Source organism: Nuphar pumila, chromosome 4, assembly GCF_984573655.1.
Source record: "Nuphar pumila chromosome 4, dmNupPumi1.hap1.1, whole genome shotgun sequence".
Classification (NCBI taxonomy): Eukaryota; Viridiplantae; Streptophyta; class Magnoliopsida; order Nymphaeales; family Nymphaeaceae; genus Nuphar; species Nuphar pumila.
The window spans coordinates 129,420,182-129,444,937 of record NC_143252.1 but is presented as its reverse complement, the minus strand read 5'-3'; the positions used below and the strand labels follow the sequence as shown (position 1 = coordinate 129,444,937).

The 24,756-nt window shown below is 37.0% G+C and overlaps 1 protein-coding gene across 1 annotated transcript in view; it reads left to right on the top strand.

The window, feature by feature from the left end:
• Nucleotides 1-24,756, top strand: part of LOC149841034 (GTP-binding protein-like protein) — a 66,648-nt gene that overhangs the window by 17,449 nt on the left and 24,443 nt on the right. The window contains exons 4-5 of the mRNA XM_090003545.1: nucleotides 18,966-19,037; nucleotides 24,241-24,300. Coding sequence (XP_089859671.1) covers nucleotides 18,966-19,037; nucleotides 24,241-24,300 — 132 coding nt within the window. The remainder of the gene's footprint in view (nucleotides 1-18,965; nucleotides 19,038-24,240; nucleotides 24,301-24,756) is intronic.

Sequence of the window (24,756 nt, the reverse complement as noted above, 5' to 3'; positions counted from 1 at the left end):
CTATAATCAGGTTCTTTTTCGTATAATTTTTCAAATGGGGAAATCTTGTTCAAGTTTTTAGGTGGAAGTCTATTTATGAGATAGACAGATGTAAGGGCTGCCTCAGCCCAAAGTTTTTTCGGAATATTTTGTGAAATGAACAAAGTTCGTGTTGTTTCAATAATATGCCTATGTTTTCGTTCAGCCAACCCATTTTGTTGGGGGGTTTTAAGACAAGACTTTTGATGGAGAATACCATGATTTTCAAGATAACTTTTGAATTCATTAGAAAGATATTCGCCACCCGAATCGGTTCTAAGGATTTTTAAATTTCCATTGCATTGATTTAAAACCATCATATGAAATGTTTTAAAAGTTGAAAAAACTTCATGTTTATGTCTAAGAAAGAATATCCAACTAAATCTAGTGAAATCGTCCACAAAGATAACATAGTATGAGAAACCTCCCTTAGATATCACCGGAGCCGGACCCCATACATCGGAGTGAACAATTTCAAAAGATTTTGTTGTAAACATGGATCTTTGAGAAAAAGGAAGACTTTTCATTTTCTCAAGAATACATTCATTACAAACAAAATTTTCATTACAAAGATGCTTAATAAAAGGCAAATAAGAGATTTTAACAATGTTGGGATGACCCAATCTCTTATGCCATACATGAATATCTTTGTTTTGAGCAACATTGCAAAATTGATTCTTGGGAATTTTGAGAAAATCAACATAGTAGAGGTCTCCTCTCCTAGAGCCTTCCCCAATCAACTTCCCGGACTGACGATCCTGTATCTAACATTTATTAGAAGAGAATTTTATATCGCAACCATAGTCCGAGAGTTGAGAAACGGAAAGTAAATTTAAGTTTAGTTTTGGTATAAGACGAATTTTTGGAATAAAGAAGTTTTGTTTTTCAAAATTGCCCATTCCTTTAATTTCAAGAGGTGTTCCATCCGCCGTTGAGACAAAAGATGAAAGAAAATTTTTAGAATAATCAGAAAAAAAACAAGGACTTGGAGTCATATGAAATGAAGCACCAGAATCTAGAAGCCAAGATGTCTTACCGAGAGAGGAGGAGGATGACATAGCGGCTCTAGAAATGCCTCCCTTGAGAAGGGGTTGAAGAGCATCCATAATTTGTTGAAGCGAAAGAGACTCATTTGATGAAGAAGGTCGTTCCTCTGATTAGGATGCTAAAGCCGCGACAAGAAATTTCTTTCATTTGGGACAAATGGGTTTGATATGCCCCGGTTCTTTACAAAAATGGCAAATTAATTTGCTATAGTCTCTTTTGCCATATCAATCATTTTCTCCTTGTCCTTGATTTTTGAAGTTGGGCGGTTTGTAGGTCTTCAAATTATTTCCGGGTCTTGACACAACATTAACCACTTCATAATCATTTTGAGAAGGTGTAGTAAGGATGCTAGGATTATTTTTGCTAATCCCCATACGGGTTTCCTCACCACTTAGCTTGGTGATAACATCTTCAATAGAGGAAGATGTGAAGGCGGATAGAAGAGATGACCGAATTTGCTCAAATTCAGGTCTAAGACCATTTAGAAAGTTGAAGAATCGATATTCCTCTAGTTGTTTGTGTCTTAATTCAATAGCTTCTCCACTCCACTTTGGTTCGAGCATAGCAAGCTCGTCCCAAATAGATGATAGTTCGGCAAAATATTCCCGAATAGACAAATCGTTTTGTTGAAGGGTCAAGGCTTTCTTTTGGAGATAATATTTGTGAGATAGGTCCCTTGAAGTATACATTTTCTCAAGGTACAACCAAGCTTCAGAGGCCCTTTTAAACTTAATGATGTTGGCATTGATCTTGGTTTCAACGGATGAAAAAATCCAAGATTTTGAAGTTCTTCATCTCACACTCATCATGCCTTTTGGAATATTCTTGTAGGGCCTTTTGTCTATCTTCACCTTCAAGAATCTTAATATCCCTTTTCTCTATGATAGTAAGTTTGGGTTCGGGTTCCGATATGGAACCTTGAACGTAACCCCAAAGGCCTTTCCCTTTGATATGGGCTTCCATATTGCCGGCCCAAACATGGTAGTTCGAACCACTAAGTTTAAAACCAAGGGAGAAATGGGAGTCTTTTTCACCCATTAGAGAGGAAAGAAGATAGAAAACAAGGCGTACCTTAAAGGATTTTCAACCCTTTCTTGACAAAAGTTGCTTCTAAAATATTGCCCGAAGGAGATGGTTTACTTCAAAACTTCACTAACTTGAGGGCACGTTTTTCGAGGCACTTCACAAGTGAAGAGATGCACGATCCTCCTTCTTCAACCTGGCTTTGATACCATGTAAAAGTATCTCCAACAAGATACTAAGATCAAGACCTTAATATTCTTGATAATAAACCCGACACAAAAGCACAATAAGAATACTTGTGCACAAAAGCACAACTCACAAAAACTCACAAATGCACAAAGTCATAAAAATAATGGAATCACTTTATTGAGCACTTGGGCTTTGACTCAAAGCCATGAGAAAATACAAAGGGGAGAGCCCCTATTTATAACAACACAAAGGGGGCCTTGGAGGGGCTCCACTCATAGACGTTGGAGCCCCTCCAACGGTCACAAATGTGACCGTTGGAGGGGCCCAACGTCTATTTGAGTGGGCCCCCAAGGTACCTTTTGGTACTTTAAATAAAAGAAATAAAAAAATGAAAAAGAAAGAAAAATAAAATAAATTTACAATCACATTCATAAAGTGAATGTGCGTAAAACAGAAGAAAAGACTAAACTACCCCTATGACTAAACAAATAGAAATATATATTTTATATATGTAATAAGTAGATACATATATATATTAATATATGTATATGTATTACCTTATATATATAAAATATATATATATATATATTACATTATATGATTAGTTACAAAATTTAACAGACACTACATATTGGCAGTTGCAGGATGTCTGTTTATGGTTGAGTGGGTTGAGGCATCTACACTCTCTAATCTAGTTTCCTTGATTTGTTGATAATTATTATGGTGCGTTGAGCCTCTTTTTTCTTTTCTTTTTTTGAGAAGAAAAAATTATTAAATTAGTGAAAGAAGAAAAGGCGACGAGAGGACACCAGTACATGCCAAAAGAAGGCAAAAGATCAGGAAAGCGAATAAATGTTTTACCCAAATAAAACAAATATTATAGAACCTGACACAAAAAAATTATGGTTTTAATAGTAAAGATTATCAACGGGCGTTTGAGAGCCTCATATTGCAGATACGAGGATCCGAGGTGACATGAGGCGTGCTGATGGGGTGCGGTCCAAAGTTTCTCAATTCTGGGATATTAAATCAAGGATCTCCCTTGGATTTGATATCCGTTAGACACAAACACACCCTTAGTGAGTTGAAACAAGTCATTTAAACGTGAATTAAGCAAATTATTTAATCAGATTAATTTAAGAAATGCCTATATCATGCATATTTTGGATTATATATTCATTTTGTGTGACTGTAACTTATCAATGTAAGCACATTTTGACAATCAAATTTGCCTCATCATGTTAGTCTAAGTCAATTTGGACCTAGTCTCAAAACCAAATTAGCACATCATTTGGCTATACCTTGGTTCAGAACAAAGTGGTTTGAACTTGGCTATATTGATAAATAGTATCCTGACAACAAGTTTGATAGTCATTATTCTTAATTTCATCAAATGCACGGTTCAAGCTAGTAGTTATTCTTGATTCACGTGGTCATCAGCATGTTCCATGGCTTGCGTCTTGGGTCCATGACCCAATTCAAAGCACAATGGAAATCTGCGTAATCTCAGGCCCCCATATGTTACTTCGTCTTTGGTTGTTGCTTATCCCCTTGGGAAAAGGACCCCAGTAGTATAAGCCAGTGTTCCTTTTGTACTAACAGGTATTATGTTGATAAAAACTGTTATGGTGGATGAGATGCATGTACAAATTAATTTTCTTTAATTGCAGCAATCTTTAAGATAAGGGATTACGTATCACTAGACTATCCTATCTAATGCTGCTTCTAAATCTATATCTTGAGAAAAGGATTTTATCCTTTTTTTTTCCAATACACAAGCTACGATTTTGGTATCAAATGGACTATAGATTTTTGAAGCCACTGCAATCTCATCCATAATGTTCCTGCACCACAAGAAAACCTTTAACTCTAGGAGATTATGTTACAGAGCACAACTTTGGGCCCTCTGTTCAGAATTTTAGCAATGATTTGTCTGCTTAAAAGTAATGTGAGCACCAGAATCAATATGACCCTTTGCATCTTTAACGACCCCAACTCACACCTCTTGAAAATAGGGATTTTTTTTTTATAAGTGCGGAAAACTTTTCAGAGTCCCGGGGTTCTTACAGTTCTATTCTCAGCTGGATAACCATACACTACAACAAACTTACATTTATCATCCACAACCAAACCAAACCATTTTATTGATGAATTAATGACAGTCTCAACAATAGTCTCATATTCAAACCCAGAGTGAAGTAAACAACTAGACAAAAGCAAAAGAGACTGAAAGAAACAAAAAGTAGAGCCACTTTGTCTGTAAGTAAAGCGGTCTGAAGCAAATGTGACCCTCGTATCTCCTCAGAAGTGAGTCGACTTCACTGATCACCTGAGGCTGCGAAAAACCATAAAAGTAGAGGATAAAAATTCGAAGAATTCTACGTACAGGTTCTTCTAATGAATCAAATAAGAAAAAAGAACATGAATAAGATCCACACAATAATTTTGAGGAACATAAATATCACATTCATAATTCAAATAACCATTCATACAATAGAGAACATCTATTAATCATGAGTGAATAGTAACTAAGCAACATGGAATGTAATTTAAGCAATAAGAGCATTTATATACATTAGGGAACATCAACATACAATCATCATTATATAGCAACTAAATGAATAATCAAATATGCGTGATCTAATGCATAACAGGAATATGCATGATTTATATGCAATGCATAAACCTTTTATTATCTTTCGTTAAAGTTTCTCTTTCCATATGCATGTTCTATTAAATGCATACAATTTAAGTTTCTCTTTTTAGTTACTGTTGCCCGCGGATACACCAAACGGGTAAAATCCTCGATGTTAAGTTAGGTTCCCAGGGTAGCTTAACACAAAATTTGTATTTTATTACTGGGTCCCGAACTTAGCCCTCGACCGATATCAGAAAACAACACCATCCATCGGAACATTGGAAAACAACATCCAATGTCAGGGACACCATGGAAAACAACATCCACTGACACCACTTTCTTGGTATACCAAAACAACAATAGCTGTGTCAAACACACCACCCCCAAGTACAGTGACAGACTCTCCCTAAAACCGTGGCCAGGAGAAGAACCTCAATATCGGGTTCAGGGGCAACAATAATGCACACATAGTTTTTGTATCTTCACGGTTTCCCCAAACCGCAACCTCCAAGATTCCCATAATAAAGAAGGGACATCAAGGAGAACATGAATTACACTGTTCTTTACTCCCTTTTATCTTGTTATTAATATATCTCTTTTACATTTGCAAATCAGCATGTAAAAATTAATATCATAAGCTTGCAAATCAACATGCCAAACTTTTCACGGGACCACAATCCGTGGCAACAGAGTACAATGTAGGAAAAAAAATCATAATATCACATTTGATTTTTTTTTTTTGGCAATGCATTAAAACAACTAAAACAGAGAACAACTTGTTCTCGAGGCTCACTCAGCCCCCTCGATGAACCAATTAACCATTAATGCATTCATATGCAAAATCATGGGTAACAAGCCATTATGCATTCTTTTTCATGCTTCTCAATGCACATTCATCTATGACAAAATTAATAATATTTAAATGCATGAGCACGAGTTCCCACACCAACATCCAATGCATACTTTCATTAATTGCACAATTCCTGTCAAATGCATCATTCCAATTATAACATGTGAACGATCATGCAAAACTCATAAATTTCAGTGTGCGTGTATGAACAATCGTGAAATCGACACTTTCACTGAAGCATGATCATCTAAGAGTATGCACATGAATAACTCATTCTTTCACATGGATAAAATTGACTCCATTATCAATAGAGAGAATTCCAGAATTCAACATGCTCGTTGAAACCTTTTATTTGGGCTCAATCGAGCCCAACAATTGTACCTGGAAAGCAACTAGTTACAAGTTAAGGAAATCTGAACCGATCCTGTAAGCATATATAAAAAAAACCTGGATATTTCAACTTGTACAAACCCTGCTTGGGGGTCCAACATGGGCTGTCAGGTAACTGCTAGGCCTGACAGTCACTGCACAAACTCTACCAGAGCCCGCGCAGGAGACTGCCAAGGCCTGGCAGTCAGCCCTTTCTTCAAAGAGGGCCCGAAAATCCGTTCCGGCATACACGAAGATACCTAGAGGAGGGAGATCAGGAAGGCACCAATGGAACTGCCTCCCTTTTTCTTTTTGCAAACTTACATTAAAAGTGCAACTTAACATGTAGAAGGTTGGTAAATTGGGTTCTGAATACAAAAAGTGGATGTCTAATCCACATGGTGTACATGAGACACAATGTGTTAGTTTGTTTTCAAGGAATCGAATTTCAAGAAATCAGATAGGATCTTGCCAACAACGGCAAATAGGAAAAATACATTTTTATTAGCACTGCCAGACTAACTTACGACAACTAATTTAAGCAATACTTTATGCTCATGTAACTCAGAAACCTAGTTGGCTTGAATTCTTCTTTTGTTACTGGGTTCCATGTCTTTGTCAACCTCTACAATCATGCCCCATATCAACCGCCCTGGGATCAGATATGATATACAACAAAAGGTATGGAAACATATCTCTTTTCGTATGAGAATAAAATGATAATACCATGAGCCCCCTAAACAAAAACATAATCATGTAAGTTTGACTGTTCTATCAATTTCTTGATTGAACTCTAAGTTGTTGGATTGCATCTGAACTATGTTATCAACCCTAAGCAAGAAACAAATACCCTTTCATCAAATAGTCTGAATACAAAAAGAGTAGGCGGCTAATACATGCACACAAGTAACCAATCTGGTTAGATACAAGTATAATCACCAACATTTAGCAAAATAAAATCTTAGGCTTCCATTGAACTGTATGGTCTGAACAGAATTTCAAAAAAAGAATGTATTGAAATATGTTGAATAAAAAAAATCTGAATATCTTTAAGCTGGAAAGAGGTTTAAACCGCGAATTTGGACCTCATAGAGCAAGAAAAATTAATGTATCCATATCCTACCCTAAAATCCGAAACTCCCAACTAAGACAAATCATACCAACCCTACCTCAGAGATCGCAGACCCCTACCCCAAATTTTTTTCTTTTTACCAAATCATTGCATGGAATGCAAATCCATGCCTTTGTTCTTATTCAAACCAGAAAAAGAACCAGTACCTCAAAATCGGCGTTTGAGGGTTGCGGCTATCGTGAGAAGGAGAGCGATTCTACCGGTCTCGACTGCTCCGACGCCGTGGAAGGGATTTCGAGAGGAAGAGGAAAAGAAGGTGTCTGCCGCGGGTGGTTGGTCGCTGACACCGGAGGTCCCGCTGTTACGCGTGAAATCGAGAGGGAAGAAGACAGAGACGGAGTGAGACGAGAGAGAGCTGGTGTCGCCACTGCCGACCTCAGGCTGAGAGGGAGAGGGAGAGGGAGATAGAGAGGAGGAATAGGGAGGCCCCTTTTGTAGAAGGGGGGTCTCCCGAAAAGGAAGGAGCTCCCCTTCCATCATTCGGCGGCTGCGCTCCAACGCCCCTCCCCCTTTGCGATTTTTGCTCTGCGGGGGGGGGGGGGGGGGGGTTAGGGTTCACTCTGAACCCTACCCCTATCGTTTTTATCGGGCAACCCGTATCGGGTTGCCTTATAGGTTTTTTTTTTCGTTACTTACCTGTTACGGGGTGTGTGGCCCGAGTCCGAGACCCAAGATCTAGACACAGTCTGGATCTGCGACACCCCATTGCAGTGTGGATTCGTGTCTTACCAACAATGTGGATCCACAAGTTGGATCCAAATGGATCCAACTGTGGATCCCTGCACTAAGTTTTTATATTTATTATTTCTTTCTTTATATATATATACACGATATTAATTATATATATATGCCCCCTTATGGGTCCTGGATCCAAAATACGGATCCTAGGCCCATTTGCACATTTCGCATTATTTTATAAAGGAAAATACACGAAAAAAATTGGTTATTACAGCATCCATCTGTTTGAGAATTATCATTACTGCATATCAGAGTTACCAGAAGCTTCTTAGATTAGGTGGGAAGCCTGCTTCTCGGAAACTCGCTTCGGAAGCGCGATACTCCTCGCTTTCGAAACTTGATGAGAATCTCGATTCTCTCACGCTTTTCCTATGTTTTCCACATGCTTCATCTATTCTTCTTATATGTTCTCTCACTCTACTTTTCATATTTTTTGTGTTTCCTCTCATGCTTCTCACTCACTTCCATGTGTTTTCTCTTTATTGGCAGTCATCATTTTTAAATTTTGTTAAAAATTCAATTCTTACGCTAAATAATCATGAAATTTAAGAATAGTCACTTTTATTTTAGTTTTTATTTGTGTTCCATTTTGATTCACATTCAATTCTTATATTGCTTTTTTTTTAATTCCTCCCTTCTCGCTTCCTATACATTTTAAAATGCATGCCTCTTGCTTCCTATATCGTTTTCTGTTTCTGCTTCCTTGTCTGACAACCTTGCTGCATATTTGTTAACTTTCATTTTTTGGAACCTTGGAAACAAGAAGAATCTTATCCATGCAGTTATCCCAAAACTGCTTGAAGAAAGCCAGTGTATGTTTATAATTTCTTCTATGCCAAATCAGATTCCAAAATGCTTATGACTATTTTCCGAGCAACATCTGCTGTAAAATTTTCTTGGAGCATATCCCAAAGTAGGAAATCACTGTTCTTGCTTCCCCCCTTCGGAGAAAAGAAGATATTGCTCTCTTTTCCTATGTGATCCATTCCATCCACATTTGCATTTTTCCGTCACATTAAATCTCCCTGCCAACGAAGCCTTGTGAAACTGTTTGATGTTTCTGGCCTATTCTATTATCTGTTTGATGTTTGTGGGGTGGGAGGGATCTATAATAAGACTATAATCTGCATTAACTCCACAATGAGGAACAAGGGCAAAAAATGGTGTAGCATTTGGAGATGGATGATTAACCTTTGTTTGGTGGTAGGGTGGCTTAGATTCAACTTGATACTTGAGTGGGAAGAACAACTCCTTTTTTGCCCTTGATGTTTGTATTCAAATAACAAATCATTTGCTGCTTTTGGCTTAGCCATATTTGTTACAACCTGGGGCACCATAACATTGTCCATAGACATCAATGCAATAATTTAAGTATTAGCTTTCTGGCGATTATTCATCTTATAGAAATTTTCCTTGTTGCACTTTAAATAAAATCTAGGAATTCTTTTTCCCTGCTTTTGTCTATGAGGGTGCTGGTAATTTGGAATAAACATTACACTTTTTTTTTTCATATGGAAAAGCTACGTGGAATGTCCACTTGGTTAGTTGGTTAGGACTTCCGCTGTTCCTTTTATTGCTGAAACTAATAGATAAATGTTGTCAAATGTGGACATAGTGATGCATTCTGCATACCCACTGTCTAGGGCATACAGTTAAGAGGAATTAACCTTGAAAACTGCTGTTTCATATAAAAAGAATATCTCTTCTCTTCTTGTTTTCTCTTTGTTGAAGTTGAACATTACCCTTTTCTTTCTTAACATGCACACTTCAAGAGGGATGATAGACAATTGGAAAAGTTTTTTCATGTTAAAGGAAATTGAAATAATCAATTACCACAAATAAACATTGATAATGGTGTCAATGTTACAGGTAGAAGTTTGTTCAAGCTATAGTTTCAATATCAGGCAAATCTATCTTGTTTGATGTTATCCTTTTCTCTTTTCTATTGCCGTCTCACTTATCTGGACAAAAATGCATGATAAATCTAGACAAATATAAAGTAGCCAAAACAAAAGGTAAAAACAATAAAGCTAAATATTACATAGTTGCTAGGAGTAGGATGGGAATTGAAAATGGGCAGTACAAGAAACAGAATTGGGAAGCGGTCATTTCAAATTCTCAGGGATTCGATGAGCGGGAAGCGAGTAGGAAGCGGTATGAGGAATCACTTAGGATGTGATATATGAAATACTAACAAATTGGTGGAGAAAATAAGAAAACTTTGAAGAAAGGAAGATCACTGTTAGAGACTATTATTTTATTAGAAAATCTCTATATCACTTAGTTTAGAGAATAAAACAAAAACGTACATTAAAAAAATATTTAAAAAGTAGCCTCTTAATAAGCTTACTTTAGACACTATACATTTGACTACTAAAGAGTTTTTGCAGTAATTTATGCATATTATATCACATATATTACAAATCTTTTAAAATCATTGATTTTTTCATCTAAAAGACAAACATATGAAGCAATAGCAAAATATATTCATATTATCTCAAAATTTGCAAAGGAAATCTTACATCCAAATAGTGTCATACTTATATCACTATAATTTTACAGAAATTTCAACATCCAAATAGTGTCATGACTTGGAGTCGGGATCTCCATGATTAAGAATCAGGATCCCAAGTAATCAGGTGTCCTGCTTAGTCTAAGGGATTCTGGTAACTGTGAAATATGGTGCATATGATAATATTATTACTAAATTAAATGCAAAAAATTGTGTAGATGACAATATATAAGTTAATGCTAGAAAAAGAAAAAGTAGAGATGTAGACTATGTAAGGTGTATTAAAAATAACTGATAACATTATATTAGCAACATTCAAAATTCTCTCTTCGAGTATTAAACATACGAGTCATACTATGAAGTTTTATATAGAGCATTTTAAAAACTACTTTGTTTTCATGCTTGGAAGGTCAACCATAGGAGCCATTTTCTTGTCAAGGCAAACCATCAAAAGTTCTGATGAAGAAAAGATTCACATATGATTTTTATTAATTTAGCAGAAGCTTATAAGAGTGTTAAGACAATTTATTTAGTACTAAGAGAGAAAGGTATCCCATATGGATATATTAACATTGTCCAAGACATGCATGATGGAATAATAAAGGCCACATGTGGAGAGGCAAGTAAGTTCTTGATTAATGTTAGACTACACTAAGAATCAACTTTAGTCCTGTTCAATTTTGCATTATTTATAGATGAAATGACGTCATCTATTCTAGATGAATACTATGGTATGCTATTATACTAAGGAGGAACAAGTGTTGATGGTCGGAACTTGGGGAGAGGTTGTATATGTTGCTGAGTGATGGACAACTAAAAAATGGTAGGAAGAGATAATGTATGTTATGGAGCGTAAATGAATGTATTGAGTCACGAAGCAGGATGCCCTTGGAAATGAATATATTAGAGGATGTTAAGGCTATGGTTGAAAACTACCAGTCCATGGTAGCTGGGGAAGGAACTATGAAATCCACAAAATCTGTGGATTTGGTACTTCTCACCAGCCTGTTTGGAGCACCATCATAAATTCGGCCATCACTTTGCAAATCCGTTCTTAAAACAGTTTGGATGACATGGATTTCATAGTTCCTTCTCTAGTTACCTGTTTCCAAACAGGCATTAGAAATGTTGCAAATTCAATTGCCCTTGTTTGACTTGGGCTAGGGCTAGAAAAGGCTTGGTTTGACATGTCATTATGGGCTGAGGTACCACATTGACCAAGGTCCTGTCTGGGTACCTGAAGTGTAAAAACTCCATGAATATTCCCCCTACTAGGATAGTTTCCCTTTGGCTTTGCGAGATGGAATGCACATACTGGTTATCATACTCTTGGCGTCCTTCAGCTTGAACGCCTTAAGGCAATCTACCTACCCAAGTGTGCAGAGCACTTGTGGGTTTAGTGAAGTAGAAATTTACATGATTTGTGTCAACACAGTGAACCATATGTTTTACATAAGGAATGAGCAGCATAATGAAAGTGTTCATGTAACATTCAAAAAAACATCACATAGGAAAGTTATTGAAATTGTTATGCTCATTGTGAAAGTTTTCCTCAATCACATTATAGGACACTTTCCCAGTTCTATATCGAGCAGCTAAGGGTAAGTACATGACAATGAACTGTATGTGGTATGAACAGGGTGGGTGGGAAGTGGTATTGAGGAGGGAACATTCACAATTGGTCTTTGATGAGTGATTGGCACTCATGCAGTTGCTTACACAGTGTCCTATAACTGGTTGGATGTGTATGTAGTTCTCATGTATGTAACCTTTTACAAACTGGTCTCTCATATAAAGAGGAAAACCCAAATGTTGAAAACCAGTATCCAATGAAAGAAACAGAAAGGTGCTTCACATGTTGCTTATTAAAAACAATACAGTTATTTCAGTGAAAAAACACATCAAAAGTAGCAGCCACACATAAAGGCAGAAAATTTGAATCCACTTTAAAATCCACCTCTCTTCTTTATTTCTGTCCAATAAAAATTTCATTAATTTAATAGTTTACAAAGACCAACATTGACAGATGGAATGCAGCATAGAGAACAGAATTATTGAAACTTCTGATACATTAAAAATTTAAAACTAAAATAACCACTTAATCCAATCCAGAAGTTATCGAACATAAATTTGGTCACTTTCTTTCCACAATCTTCTGCAACTGAGAAGAGCCCATGCTCAATCTGGTAAAATTTTCTATTCTTCATGTGAACTTCTCCAGGTGCCCATCAGTTTTTCATGCATTACCCCGACCACCAACCTGTCCCATGTTCATCGAGAACCTATTCACTTCTTGGATGACATGAAAAGATGCACTGAAGATTGCAGTATCATCCACAAGATAACCCATGGCTCAAGAGAGAAAATCTGACATTTTCATATATTCATTGCATCCAAGGTTCATGTTATCTCCAGTTTCCTCCAAAATACTTGACCTGAACATTAACACACCAATTGCCGGCATAACCTGGTCGTTAACGTACCAACATGAACAACATCATAGATGTGATCGCTGTATACATGAATACAAATTATGTAAAGAACCACACATGCCTCTGCTTTGCCACATGGCAATACCAAAACAGAATGATGTCCACGTAGAAGAGCACTTTAAAGCAATATTATGATCTTAATCAAGCATTCAACCTTTTCAATGTAAAAGCAATATTATGATCATACACAATCACATGCATGAATACAAATTATATAAAGATAAGATCATATTATGTAAGTGCAAAACATTTACATCATTACAGAACATTTACATTGTGGGTAGAAGAGAGAGTGCTCAACTCATTTACATCAGTGCGGAGCATTTACATTGTGGGTAGAAGAGAGAGTGCTCAACTCATTTACATCAGTGCAGAACAGCATCTGAATATAGCATCCAAATAGTGCAATCTCTGTCAGCCTTAGTGAAGGCTCAGCATAGGAAAAATCTTAGAATTTAGAAAACAAAATGAGAAGAAAAACATGTTTTTTACATAAGACTAAAACAACCACTTTTCACATATTTAGATATCAGCACCATCATAGAAGGTTGAATATCAATCAATAAATATACCAGATTTAAGCCTAGTGTGTCTGATTATAATAAAAAACATGCAGTCATGAGAGAAATGTTATTGGGCATTTTATAAAACAGTTAATATGCAGTCCAACAGATAACTGGTGCAACAAACTAAACTGATTCAAGCCCTAAAAATAAGGACATTGATGGCGTTGCTTATTAGCAACCCTCTAGTCCAAATTTTATCAAAAAACAGATATGCAGTTCCGACCCGTGTTGTTAAAAGCGTGCTTCGAGGCGCAAAGGCACAAAAAAGCGCGCCTCGAAGCGAGGTGCAAAGAACGCACCTCGAAGCGAGGCATAGCCTACTAAGCCTCAGTGCGCACCTAAAAAGAGCATTAGGGTGCAAGGTGTGCGCCTCATGCACCTTAAGGCACACTTTTGCCTCGAAGTGTGCCTCACACATGAGGCACACACCTTCTTATATAAGCTGGTCAAATGGGGTCAAAGGCCTCATTTGACCACTTTAATGCTATTAAAAAACAAAAAAAATGTTTATAAAAAACGAAAGGGAGAAGGGTTTAGGTTGTCTCCCCTTCTCTCCTCCTCCGCCTCCCTTCCACTGCTCCGGTGCCCAACCCATTGTTCCGATGGGAGCTTCCAGCAACAAAAGGTACTCTCTCTCTCTCTCACTATTTTCTTTTTATTTTCTTTTTCTCCTTTTTCTTGCTTCCTCTTTTTTCTTTTCCCCTTTCTTCCCGTCTCCTTTCGTTTTTTCTTCTTCTTTTTGTTTCCCATTTCTTCTTCATCTTCTGTTTCCCATTTTCTCTTCTTTTTCTTTTCCCCCTTTCTTACCATCTCTTTCTTTTGTTTTTTTCCTTCTTCTTTTCTTTTTCTCCTTTCATCTTTTTCTTTTCGTTTTTCTTCTTTCTTCTTTTTTTTTCTTAACCCTCTTCTTGGTTCTTCTTCTATGTTTTCTCTATATTATTTTTTTTCTTCCTTTTCTTCTCTATTTCTTCTTTTTTCCGTATTCTTTCAATGATGAGTCGGGCTTGAGCTCAGCTTGGTTAAACATGAGCATGAGCCGAGACACAAGCTCAGTCTACTGTTTAACGATATGAGCCCGAGCTCGAATGTGTGCTGTTCGGTTTGCTGGGCATGTTTATCAATGCTAATTGTTGCATGTGAGGTTTGATTGTCTCTTTAAATTTGAGCAATAATGATTGTATGACACATCCTTTTGCGACGTCTTTAAGTCAGAGTGAAACACCATGATATTCAGCAAGTGGACAAGCTTATTGTAAAATCTAACCTGAAAAATCAATAAATTTTTTTATTAGTCAAATGGATTATGAAAGAGTAGCATTTAAAATATTATAAAAAAAACATAGCATATGCATATTTATTTTTGTTTTTTTATTTAGTTGATTTTTTAATATTTTTTGTGAAGCTTATGCTTTACGAGGCTTACGCCTCGCTTCACAAGCAGGTCTTACACCTCGCTTCATGAGCAGGTCTTACGCCTCGCTGCGCCTCAGCACTTTTCACAACATTGGTTCCAACCCTAAAAATAGGGACGCTGATTGTGTTGCTTATTAGCAACCCTCTAGTCCAGATTTTTATCAAAAAATAGATATGCAATTCCAACAGACAAATAGGTGCAGAAAAAATAATTTGGTTTAAGCCCTAAAAATAGGGACATTGAGGGTTGTAGAATACATTCATCCAAACCTAGAACCAAAGCCCTATTAGCAACCCTCTTTTGAGTCGCCTTGGCATGAAAATCCAAACCCACAATACTTAGAAACACAAAATGCGTGAAAATCAGAAAAAAAATCTACCTTCAGTAATGCAAAAACAGATGGTATTTACCTTTAAATGGCTGCAAAGAAAGAGGTATAAGGGGAAGTAGAATGTAATATCTGACCTCTCCAAGCTAAGGTTTGTGGAGTTTATACAAAAGGGCTGAGAAGAGGTTTGTGAAGAAAGTAAAGAGTAAAATGGGTCAGTCTCTTCGATAACCGGGTGTGGAGTTAGGAGGGTAACTGGAGAATCAATGTGGTAAATGGAGAAGGCTTTGGGAAAGGAGAGATGACCATCTGGAGGGGAATCAGTAGTGGATTTGCCGACTACCACCTCCCGATGGTGGTAGCTGGATCGTGGAACTGACATTGGTAAGTGCCATGCCAGTTCCCTTTTTTTCCTCCATGATAGTTCCCTTCTTGGATGTGATTTTTCCAACGAAAGTGTTTTTGCCTTTAAACTTTGGGCATACCGGTCTAATATGTTCCGGTTCATTAGAATAATGACAAATAGCACATTTCCTATATACACTGTTATAGTCATTTTGTTTTACAAAGTGGGCAGGCCTATAGGCCCTTACATTGGAACCCGACCTAGTAATGGCCAAAACATCATCACTCTTATTGGTCATGCCAAGATGAGTTTCCTCTTGACATACCTCGGCAAGAGCATTTTCATGAGGCATGACCTTGGTTCTATGAAGAAGAGGGGACCTCACTTGTTCAAATTCTGGTCATAGACCATCAAAGATTGGAAAAAGTGTTCCTTCTTGATTTGCTCTCTTCTAATCTCAATATCTTCGGGAACTACCCATTTTGGCTCATATAATCTCAATTCTTTCCAAAGAGGGGACAATGTATTAAATAATCACGGATACACATGTCCCCTTGTTTGGTGGATCTAATCTTGTCTTGACAAAAATATTGTCTTGCAAGATCTTTTTGGGTATACATACCCTTAAGAAAGAACCAAGCTTCATTGGCTCTTCTAAATTTAGCAATGTTGGCACATATCTTTATTTCAACATTGTTCATAAACCATGCCAAAATTTTAGCATGATTGCTTTTTCAATCCTCTACCTTTATTTGATGTTCATTGATGGCTTTAACACAATTATCTCTAACAAGAGCTTTCTCAAAACCTTCTTCGAGTTTGATGAGCTTTAAACATGGTTCAAGGGTAGTTCCTATCATGAATCCCCAAAGTTTCTTTCCTCTAAGATGATTCTCCATGGACATGTAATTAGATCCATTGAGTTTGAAGGAGCGCTCCACTCTTGATTCATGCTCCATGACGAAAAATAGGTAGGTAAAGAAGAAGAGAAAGCAACACACTTTAATCACGAGTACAAGATCTTCAATCACCACGAGCAAGGCTTCTAAGATCAAATGAACCCAATGGGCTCTGATACCATGTAATGAAATGTGAGATCATAAGAAATATATCACAAGAGGCAATAGAGAGATCTTAACCATACAATAATAAAGCCACTAATGGGGCAAGACACATAGAACTACAAAGTGCTTAAGCACAAGAGCACAAAGAACATAAAAATAAATAATAACTTGTATTAATGAATGCTAAAAAGCATAAAAAAGAGAGGGGCCAATGGCCCCTATTTATACACAATGGAAGACGAAGGGGGGGGGGGCTCCCATAGAGTCGTTGGGAGCCTCCCAACGGTCATAAATATGACCGTTGGGGAGGGTCCCAACGACTCTTTGGTGAGGGCCCAAAATACCCTTGGTTATTAAATGAAAAGAAAAAGGAAAAATAAAATAAAAGATTACAAAACAGTCCGTAGTGGACTGACCTAATTACGTAGGGTAAAGGACAAAAATACTCTTGAGGGTTATGACAATTTACCAAAATATACATATATTTTAAGGGAAATGAAAACCTCCCCAATGGAAAACCCTCCCAAACCTCCCCAATGGACGTTTTATTGGATTTTTGGTATTTTTCTCAAAATTCTGGCTGGACAGATGTGATCTTTATGCTTGTTTGTATAGGAATCAGTTCTAGGAGCACTTGATTCCGATGCATGAATAGGCTCTTATAAGTTTCAAAATCAATGGCGTTCAATTTTCATAAATTTTCGAGGCTTCAAATACCATTTTTCTATCCAAAATTCATGATCCAAGTGTTGATTTATAGTAAATCAATCATTTTGAACACATCAGTACTGTCAGAATGTTAAAAAAACACCAAAAAATTTCCATTGGGGAGGTTTGGAAGGGTTGTCATTGGGAAGGTTTTCATTCCCCTATAACGGCTTTTCCTCTCCGCCCACCCTCCGACTGCATTTCCAATAAGGGCCTAAGAGTATTTCCTATAAGCTAAAAGTTTAGGGTAAGTTTGATTTGCTGGGCCACATGTGATTCCAAAACCAAATTTGATTTGGAGTCATTAAAATCAGAATCACACGAGGCTTCTTATGATTCTGATTCTCATTTAAATGAGAAAATAACTCTCATTTGTAAAGGAAGATGAGTCCATTTCTCACCCTTCATTTTCTGATGTTTGTTTAGCCAATGCCAATGAGCTTCATTATCTCATATGTATGAGTCCAAATCTAATGAGACTCAACCAAACATGCCCTTAAGGCGTGTTATTTGAGATGGTTTGGCATCTCATATGGAGGCCTATCTCAACACTAGTGAAAATGGATGACATCGCAAAACTAGAACGAATTAAAAGAAAAGACCAATGAAGTTAGAGGGAGTGTTTTAAAGGAGATATTAAGGATTATAGTTGGTATAATGCTTGATGATGTTGATCAATTGAAAAAAACAAAAAAAGTAAAAAGGATGTTTTTATCAATGCAACTTTCCTATTCTGAATTTACATTATATGTTACATTTAGGGGATAGATTTTAAATAGCTGCCATAATGGGCTTTTGTATGTGCTATATTACTTCAATCTGCCCCATATGCCACCACCAGATCTTGGTTCCTGTTTCTTGACATAACTAGATTTTTTCCAGAAGAAACTCCAAATGAATAGTCTTAGATTTTAGCAAAGTTGGCCTCCAATAGAAAATTCAAAGTCTACACGTATGGTCCAATGTAGGAAAACGAATGTTGTCAGAACCGGTGCAAGGGCTGAATCGATTTTCAAAACAATTCAGAGAATCAGCCGATAAAGACTCTGAACTGAATTGGCCAAATTTTAACCAGCAGATGACACGTGTGAATAAAATATTTAAATAATAAAAATTTATTTTTAACCCTTTTAAAATGATTTTAAAAATAAGCTTGATAACGGTTATGATATGAATCAGCTGATCCCCAACAATACTGACAACAATGAGGAAAACACTCACGTGTCATTCTCTAACATGCTTGCATTGCAAATGGAAGTAAGATTGTATAAGTAAATCTGTAATATGAAAAGATTATTGTACATAACAAATTCTTCTTAAAAAATCCTTTTACATGTTTAAAGAAGCCAAATAAATAACTAGCCATTGTAGATGATATTGAATTCATTTTCTAAAGTGAAGAAGACATAAAACTAAGATCCTCCTTTATGCATGATTTTATGCCCGATTTTTTTTTTGATTCACCTGTCTAACTTAGTTCAATGGCCATCTGGCCATATCTGTTTGTATTAATTTTTTTTTATCATTGCAGGTTGCTTCTTATGAATTTACCACATTAACTTGTATTCCAGGTGTGATTAGCTACAGGGGCGCCAAAATTCAGGTACTAAATGATCACTTTTAGGTTATTCATGTTCCATTTCTTTGGACATCCTTGGGACATGCAATGATTCTAATTAGCTAAATCCTTTTATGTCAACTAATATAAAAGACTCTTGAGTTTTCCATCTATAGTTGCCTCACTTCACGACTAAACTAAAGCGTTCTGTAATTCTTTTGCATAAAAAAAACAAAAGCTTTAATATATATATATATATATATATATATATATATATATATATAGAGAGAGAGAGAGAGAGAGAGAGAGAGAGAGAGAGCTTCTATGGTGGTACTTTACCACCTTGACTTGTCGTGAAAGACACTTGATTTACATATATCTAAGCTTCAAATGCAAAATCTAACCTTTGGATCATGTTTAACATGTTCTATTTACTATTTCCATGTGTTAAAATTGACTGACATATGATATTTTATACCATATCTAAACCACCCTTATTTTCATGAATTGTGAGCCATTGATTTTCACAATCTTAAAAATAGAATCTTATGATGTGTTAGACATGATAAAACCTTCTAACATAGTAAATAAACCATGCTAAACACATCTGTATGGTTAGATCTACCATTTGGTGGCTAGATCCATACAAATAAGGGTCTATACTACTTGTATGGTATCATGGTACAGAACCACCGTATATTTCTCATACATATGTATATGTAAAAAGCTTGAAGGACTTATCTCATGTTATTTTCATAAAATGTAATTGTCATATCTAGATATATAGGATTTTTGAGAGAGGCCAAGGACACCCTTAGTTCTATCACGAAGGATCTCAATTCCAAGGATATATGCGGCTTCACCCATGTCCTTCATGTCAAAATGAGAGAAAAAAAATCTTTTGTTTCATGTAGTATACTCAAATCATTAGTTGCAAAAAGAATATCATCAATATACAAAACCAAAATTATAAATTTACTCCTACTAGCCTTAAGGTATATGCACTGAGCAACAATGTTTTCAGTGAATCCAAAGTTCATAATTACCTGATTGAGCTTTTATTTTAAGCCACTCATTTGATTCATTAGTTATTCCTATTTGTGTGTTGTACCAAACAAAGTGAGCCTTTATTTAAATCAAATGGAAAGTATCTATTTGGTTTTTCTTCATCTTTGATCCCATCTTTGGCAACTGAGACAAAGGTAAGATGTGATCATTGGTGGGACATGTCATCTGTTAAGGAGGAAAGAACTCAAAGGGGTGGAGATAGAATTAGGTCATCAAAATGAGTGAATTGGAACTCTGATTTGCCCACAAAAGTTTCTATACAATGTATAAATATTCAGCATGAGTTGAATATATAATTATGTACCATCTAATAACCAAATGGGGCATAGCGACTGCTCATGAAACAGCTCATACTGTGACAAAAAATCTGGCACAGTTTGTAACCAGGTTCTGCTGCTTAAACATGCATGCTGATATATGTTATTTGGAGATGATATGAGTGCCGATTTAGCTCTGAATATGGAGTGTCAGACATCTCAAGGCCTACAGTACATGTGGGGTTTTGAGCAATGTAATATATTGTATCATATCTGTGTGTGTTACTCTATGTATATTTTATTATTTATAGGGGTATTCTTGTACTTTGTGGCTTTCTGTTGTAAAGTCAAACATAGGCGTATATTTTATTATTGATGGTTCTGATCTGATCGGTGGTTTTTAAGGGTGATGAATGTGTGTGGCTGGGTTGTTTTTGAGTAAGGAAGCTATTGTAGATGGTTTGGGTGCACAAGCTTTTGGTTTTGGCTGAGTTGGTTTTTAAGGGTGATGAATGTGTGTGGCTGGGTCGTTTTTGAGTAAGGAAGCTATTGTAGGTGGTTTGGGTGCAAATTTTTCTGGTATTGGCAGAGTTTTGAAGTGATTTTGAGTACCCTATTTCTTGCAGTAAAGTGTTTTTGGCTTTTTCTTGGGTATCAGTTGCTGTAATTGCCCTAATAGTGCAGCATATTGTGCTCTTTACCCCTGATATTGACATCATGCAATGTTGAGGGTGTCTTTACATTGTTCTTGTAAAACCTGTTAAAAGAAAAAAAATTAAGTTTGGATCCGGGTTGGAGCGTGCTTATAAATAAGCACGCGGAGGTTCCCCTCTTATGCAGAAAAAGGAAACCCCCGACACCCTTTCTCTCCTTGCTGTTCTCTCCCCCTACGAAACCTTCCTTGACTCTCTCTGTCCCTCCGACCCTCCCATCTCTTCGTCGTCTTCCCCGTCTTTCCAAGGCACAACCCGAGCACCCTCTTGCTCACCCTCTCGTCTTCCTCCCTCGGCTCATCGACGTCCTCCCCCTACCAGTACGTCTCTCCGTCTCCCTGCTCCCTTTTTTCGGCAAGCAAATAGACCGGGGGCGGTGCCCCCTGCCTTTTTCTTTCCTGGCCAGCGAGCAGGGGCGTAGCCCCTGCCCGTTGGCGGGCAGGGGCGGGACCCTTGCCCTCCCTCTCTTTGTCAGGCCTGAGGGCAGGGGCGCAGCCCCTGCCCCCCTTCTTTTTCCAGCTGGCGGGTAGGGACGCGGTCCTTACCCTCCCTTTCTATATCAGGTCGGCGGGCAGGGGCGCAACCCCTGCACCCCTTCTTTTTTTGGCTATTGGGCAGGGGCGCGACCCTTGCCCTCCTTTTTCCTTTTGAAGTAAAATCCTACCTTTGGAAGCTTTTTCCCCCTTGCCGAATTCCCCTACCGCCGTGCGTTCTTCCTCAAGTTGTGTGACAGAGAGAGGAGGAAGGTAACGAGTGAGAGAGGAGGAACGAGAGAGTGGGGGATTTAAAGAGGTGAAGGAGCAAGAGTTGGAGGAGAAGGGGGAAACAAAGGAGAGAGAGAGAGAGAGAGAGAGAGAGAGAGAGAGAGAGAGAGAGAGAGAGAGAGAGAGAGAGAGAGAGAGAAGGGGCCGGTTACCCATTTTCTCCGGCGGCTGCATGAAAATACGCAACCCCTTTCTTATTTAACTCAAGAGAAAACCCTTTTTAGGGTTTGCATACTCCTCTCTTTTTAACCTTACACATTTTTTTTAACTTATTGTTTTTAATACACGTTATTATCCCTTCCTCATTGCATTTTTAACGCACATACGTGTGCGGGTTTGGGTTGACCACACTCATGACCCGTGACCCACCAACAGTTGGGTCCACTCTTGAGCCTATCCGGATCCATCCGCGGATCCGGATCTTCTTTTAGATTTTTAAGGTATTAATCTTTAAATTTTTTTAAATATAAACTCTGACTAGATTTCTTTGGACCCAAATACACTATCATGGATCTCAACCACTTATTATGGGTCCAAGATCCATTCTACTCATAAAACCCTCTTAAGAAATACGGATCTAAGGATCCGAAATTTTCTTAACACTATGGATCTGAATTACGATACATGGATCTAGATCACTATTATGGATTCAAACATAAAAATTCTAATTGGATCTTCACCATATTTAAATCTCCGATGTCCAGGATCCAAATGCAATATTATGGATCCAAACGTCACATAGACTATTACGAATTCCCATAAGGTGTTATAGGTCCTATACAGAAAATTTCTTATTAACATTTAATTTAAACTTCGCGGATCCACTGAATTCTTCCTGGACCATGTATCCAATATGACCATGATATTGAGGATCCAATATCAGAGATCCGAACAGAATTTCAACCTCTATTATTAAATGTTCGTTGGGATCCAATATCGAAGATCCAAATTAAAACGATAGAATTATACTTATACTAGCTTAAGGACATAAATTTCAGGTTTATTTATTTGATAAAAATTACGGGTATTACAGTTCCACACAACCACTACAGCAATTACTATTTTTGGAACCATCACCAGAATAGGTAAGAACACCTCACTAGAAAATTTTCACACAAAGGTCACCTGAACAGGAACAATAGGTAATGGTACCATAGATAAACTGATACCAGAAAATAAGCCTGCTCTGAACCTGACAGAGCCAAGAGGAAATAATCAAAGCTGAAGAAGCACAAACTGAACCTTATAGAACTGATGTAATCTTGTCTAGAATCATGCTAAAGTGTCAATAGGTGGAAATGACTACTATTGTACTCAGATTTGCTTCAAAACTTGTCAAATATGAGAAAATGCCCAAAAGTTTGAGTTCACTTATATAACCTTGTCTAGAATCATACCAAAGTGTCACTAGGCTGGAACGGCCACTACTGTACCCAGATTTGCTACGAAACTCATCAAATATGAGAAAATATGCAAAGTGTGAGTGGTGGCAGCAAACAGTGTGAAACAGCAGCCTATAAAACTCAATAATTACACCTAAGGTTGATTTCTATGCCTATACAGGCCAAAAAACAAGTGGGCCCAAAACAGTCATGCACCCCAATCAGACTTACTCTGCTCAGATGTGAAGAACCTCTCAGATTCTTAGAAAAAATGAGGTGTTTCTGTCTTAAACCCCAACAGATGACCCTTGTAATATCTCTGGTACTCTTGCAAGACAGGAAAAATCAACCCAAGCCAGTAGAAATCGCATTTGATGTGACAATTTCACAGGTTGTCCCTCAGCTCTCATGCCATTTCAGCTATAGATAGATGGTTCAGAGAGAAAATGAACGTTGATTTTCACTTCAACATTAAATTATTGAGGGTCATATTTATAACACTGGTAAAAAATAAGGAAGACGAAAATAGCCTGAAAGAATTTACAGCAGTTACAAAGTACAAGTGCAAATGACAAAATTGCTATTACGGACAAAAATAAAATTTAGAAACAAAAGAACACATCTACTCTAGCTCAAAAATTTAATGAAAAAGGACTAAACTGCGTTATATAATCTAACAATTGCTTAATCAATGAAAAAGTTCTCAGCTGTTCGTGCTTTCTTCTGTTTCTGTTAAAGAAAAAGCATCAGAAAATCTGTTTATTTTCCTTGATCACTGTTCTTGCTGTTATTCTATGTTTAAGGCATGTAAACAACCATGCACTCTTTATAATTATTTTTTTGATATGATTACTTGCAAAGATTGAACAATAGTTGCTGTGAACTTTACCAGTTTTGGCTTAATGGAAATGCTTGCTAGTAACCTCATGTTGCTTTTATATCAGTTAATATGTTTTTTGATGATACTAGCAAAGATTCAACAATAGTAGCTGTGAACTTTACCAGTTTTAGCTTCGCAGATATGTCCATTAAAAAAAAAAGAACTCATATTGGTTGTTTGTCAGTTATTGGATCTCCCTGGTATTATTGAAGGTGCAAAGGATGGGAAGGGCAGAGGACGACAGGTACGTCATAAAAATTATTTTTTAATATATCTGAGATTTCCAATAAAAGATTTTAGTTATTGAAGTCTTTTTATATTCCGTTAAGCTGCAAGTGCCCTGTATTAAATGTTGACCACATGTATCAAAGGCTCTCTGTACCTTGGTTAATCCATCGATGACATGAATTCTGTATCTTGTTTTGTCTATGAATCTCTTCTGAAATATGCGAAGCTAATAAACCATATTCTTCAAACAAAAACAGCTATTGCAGTAATGAATTTATGTGCCATATTGTCCCTGCTGTGGTTACTCCTTTACATTGGTGTGTTATTTTACTTCAAGTTCTGGCAATAGGACTGCAGGTTCAAGAATGGTGTAGGGCAGGTTGCCGTCTTATTAGGATGTGCTATCAAGGCCAATTAACAATTTCTCTCTCTCTCTCTCTCATTTATCTTCTTTTTCCACCGCACACACACA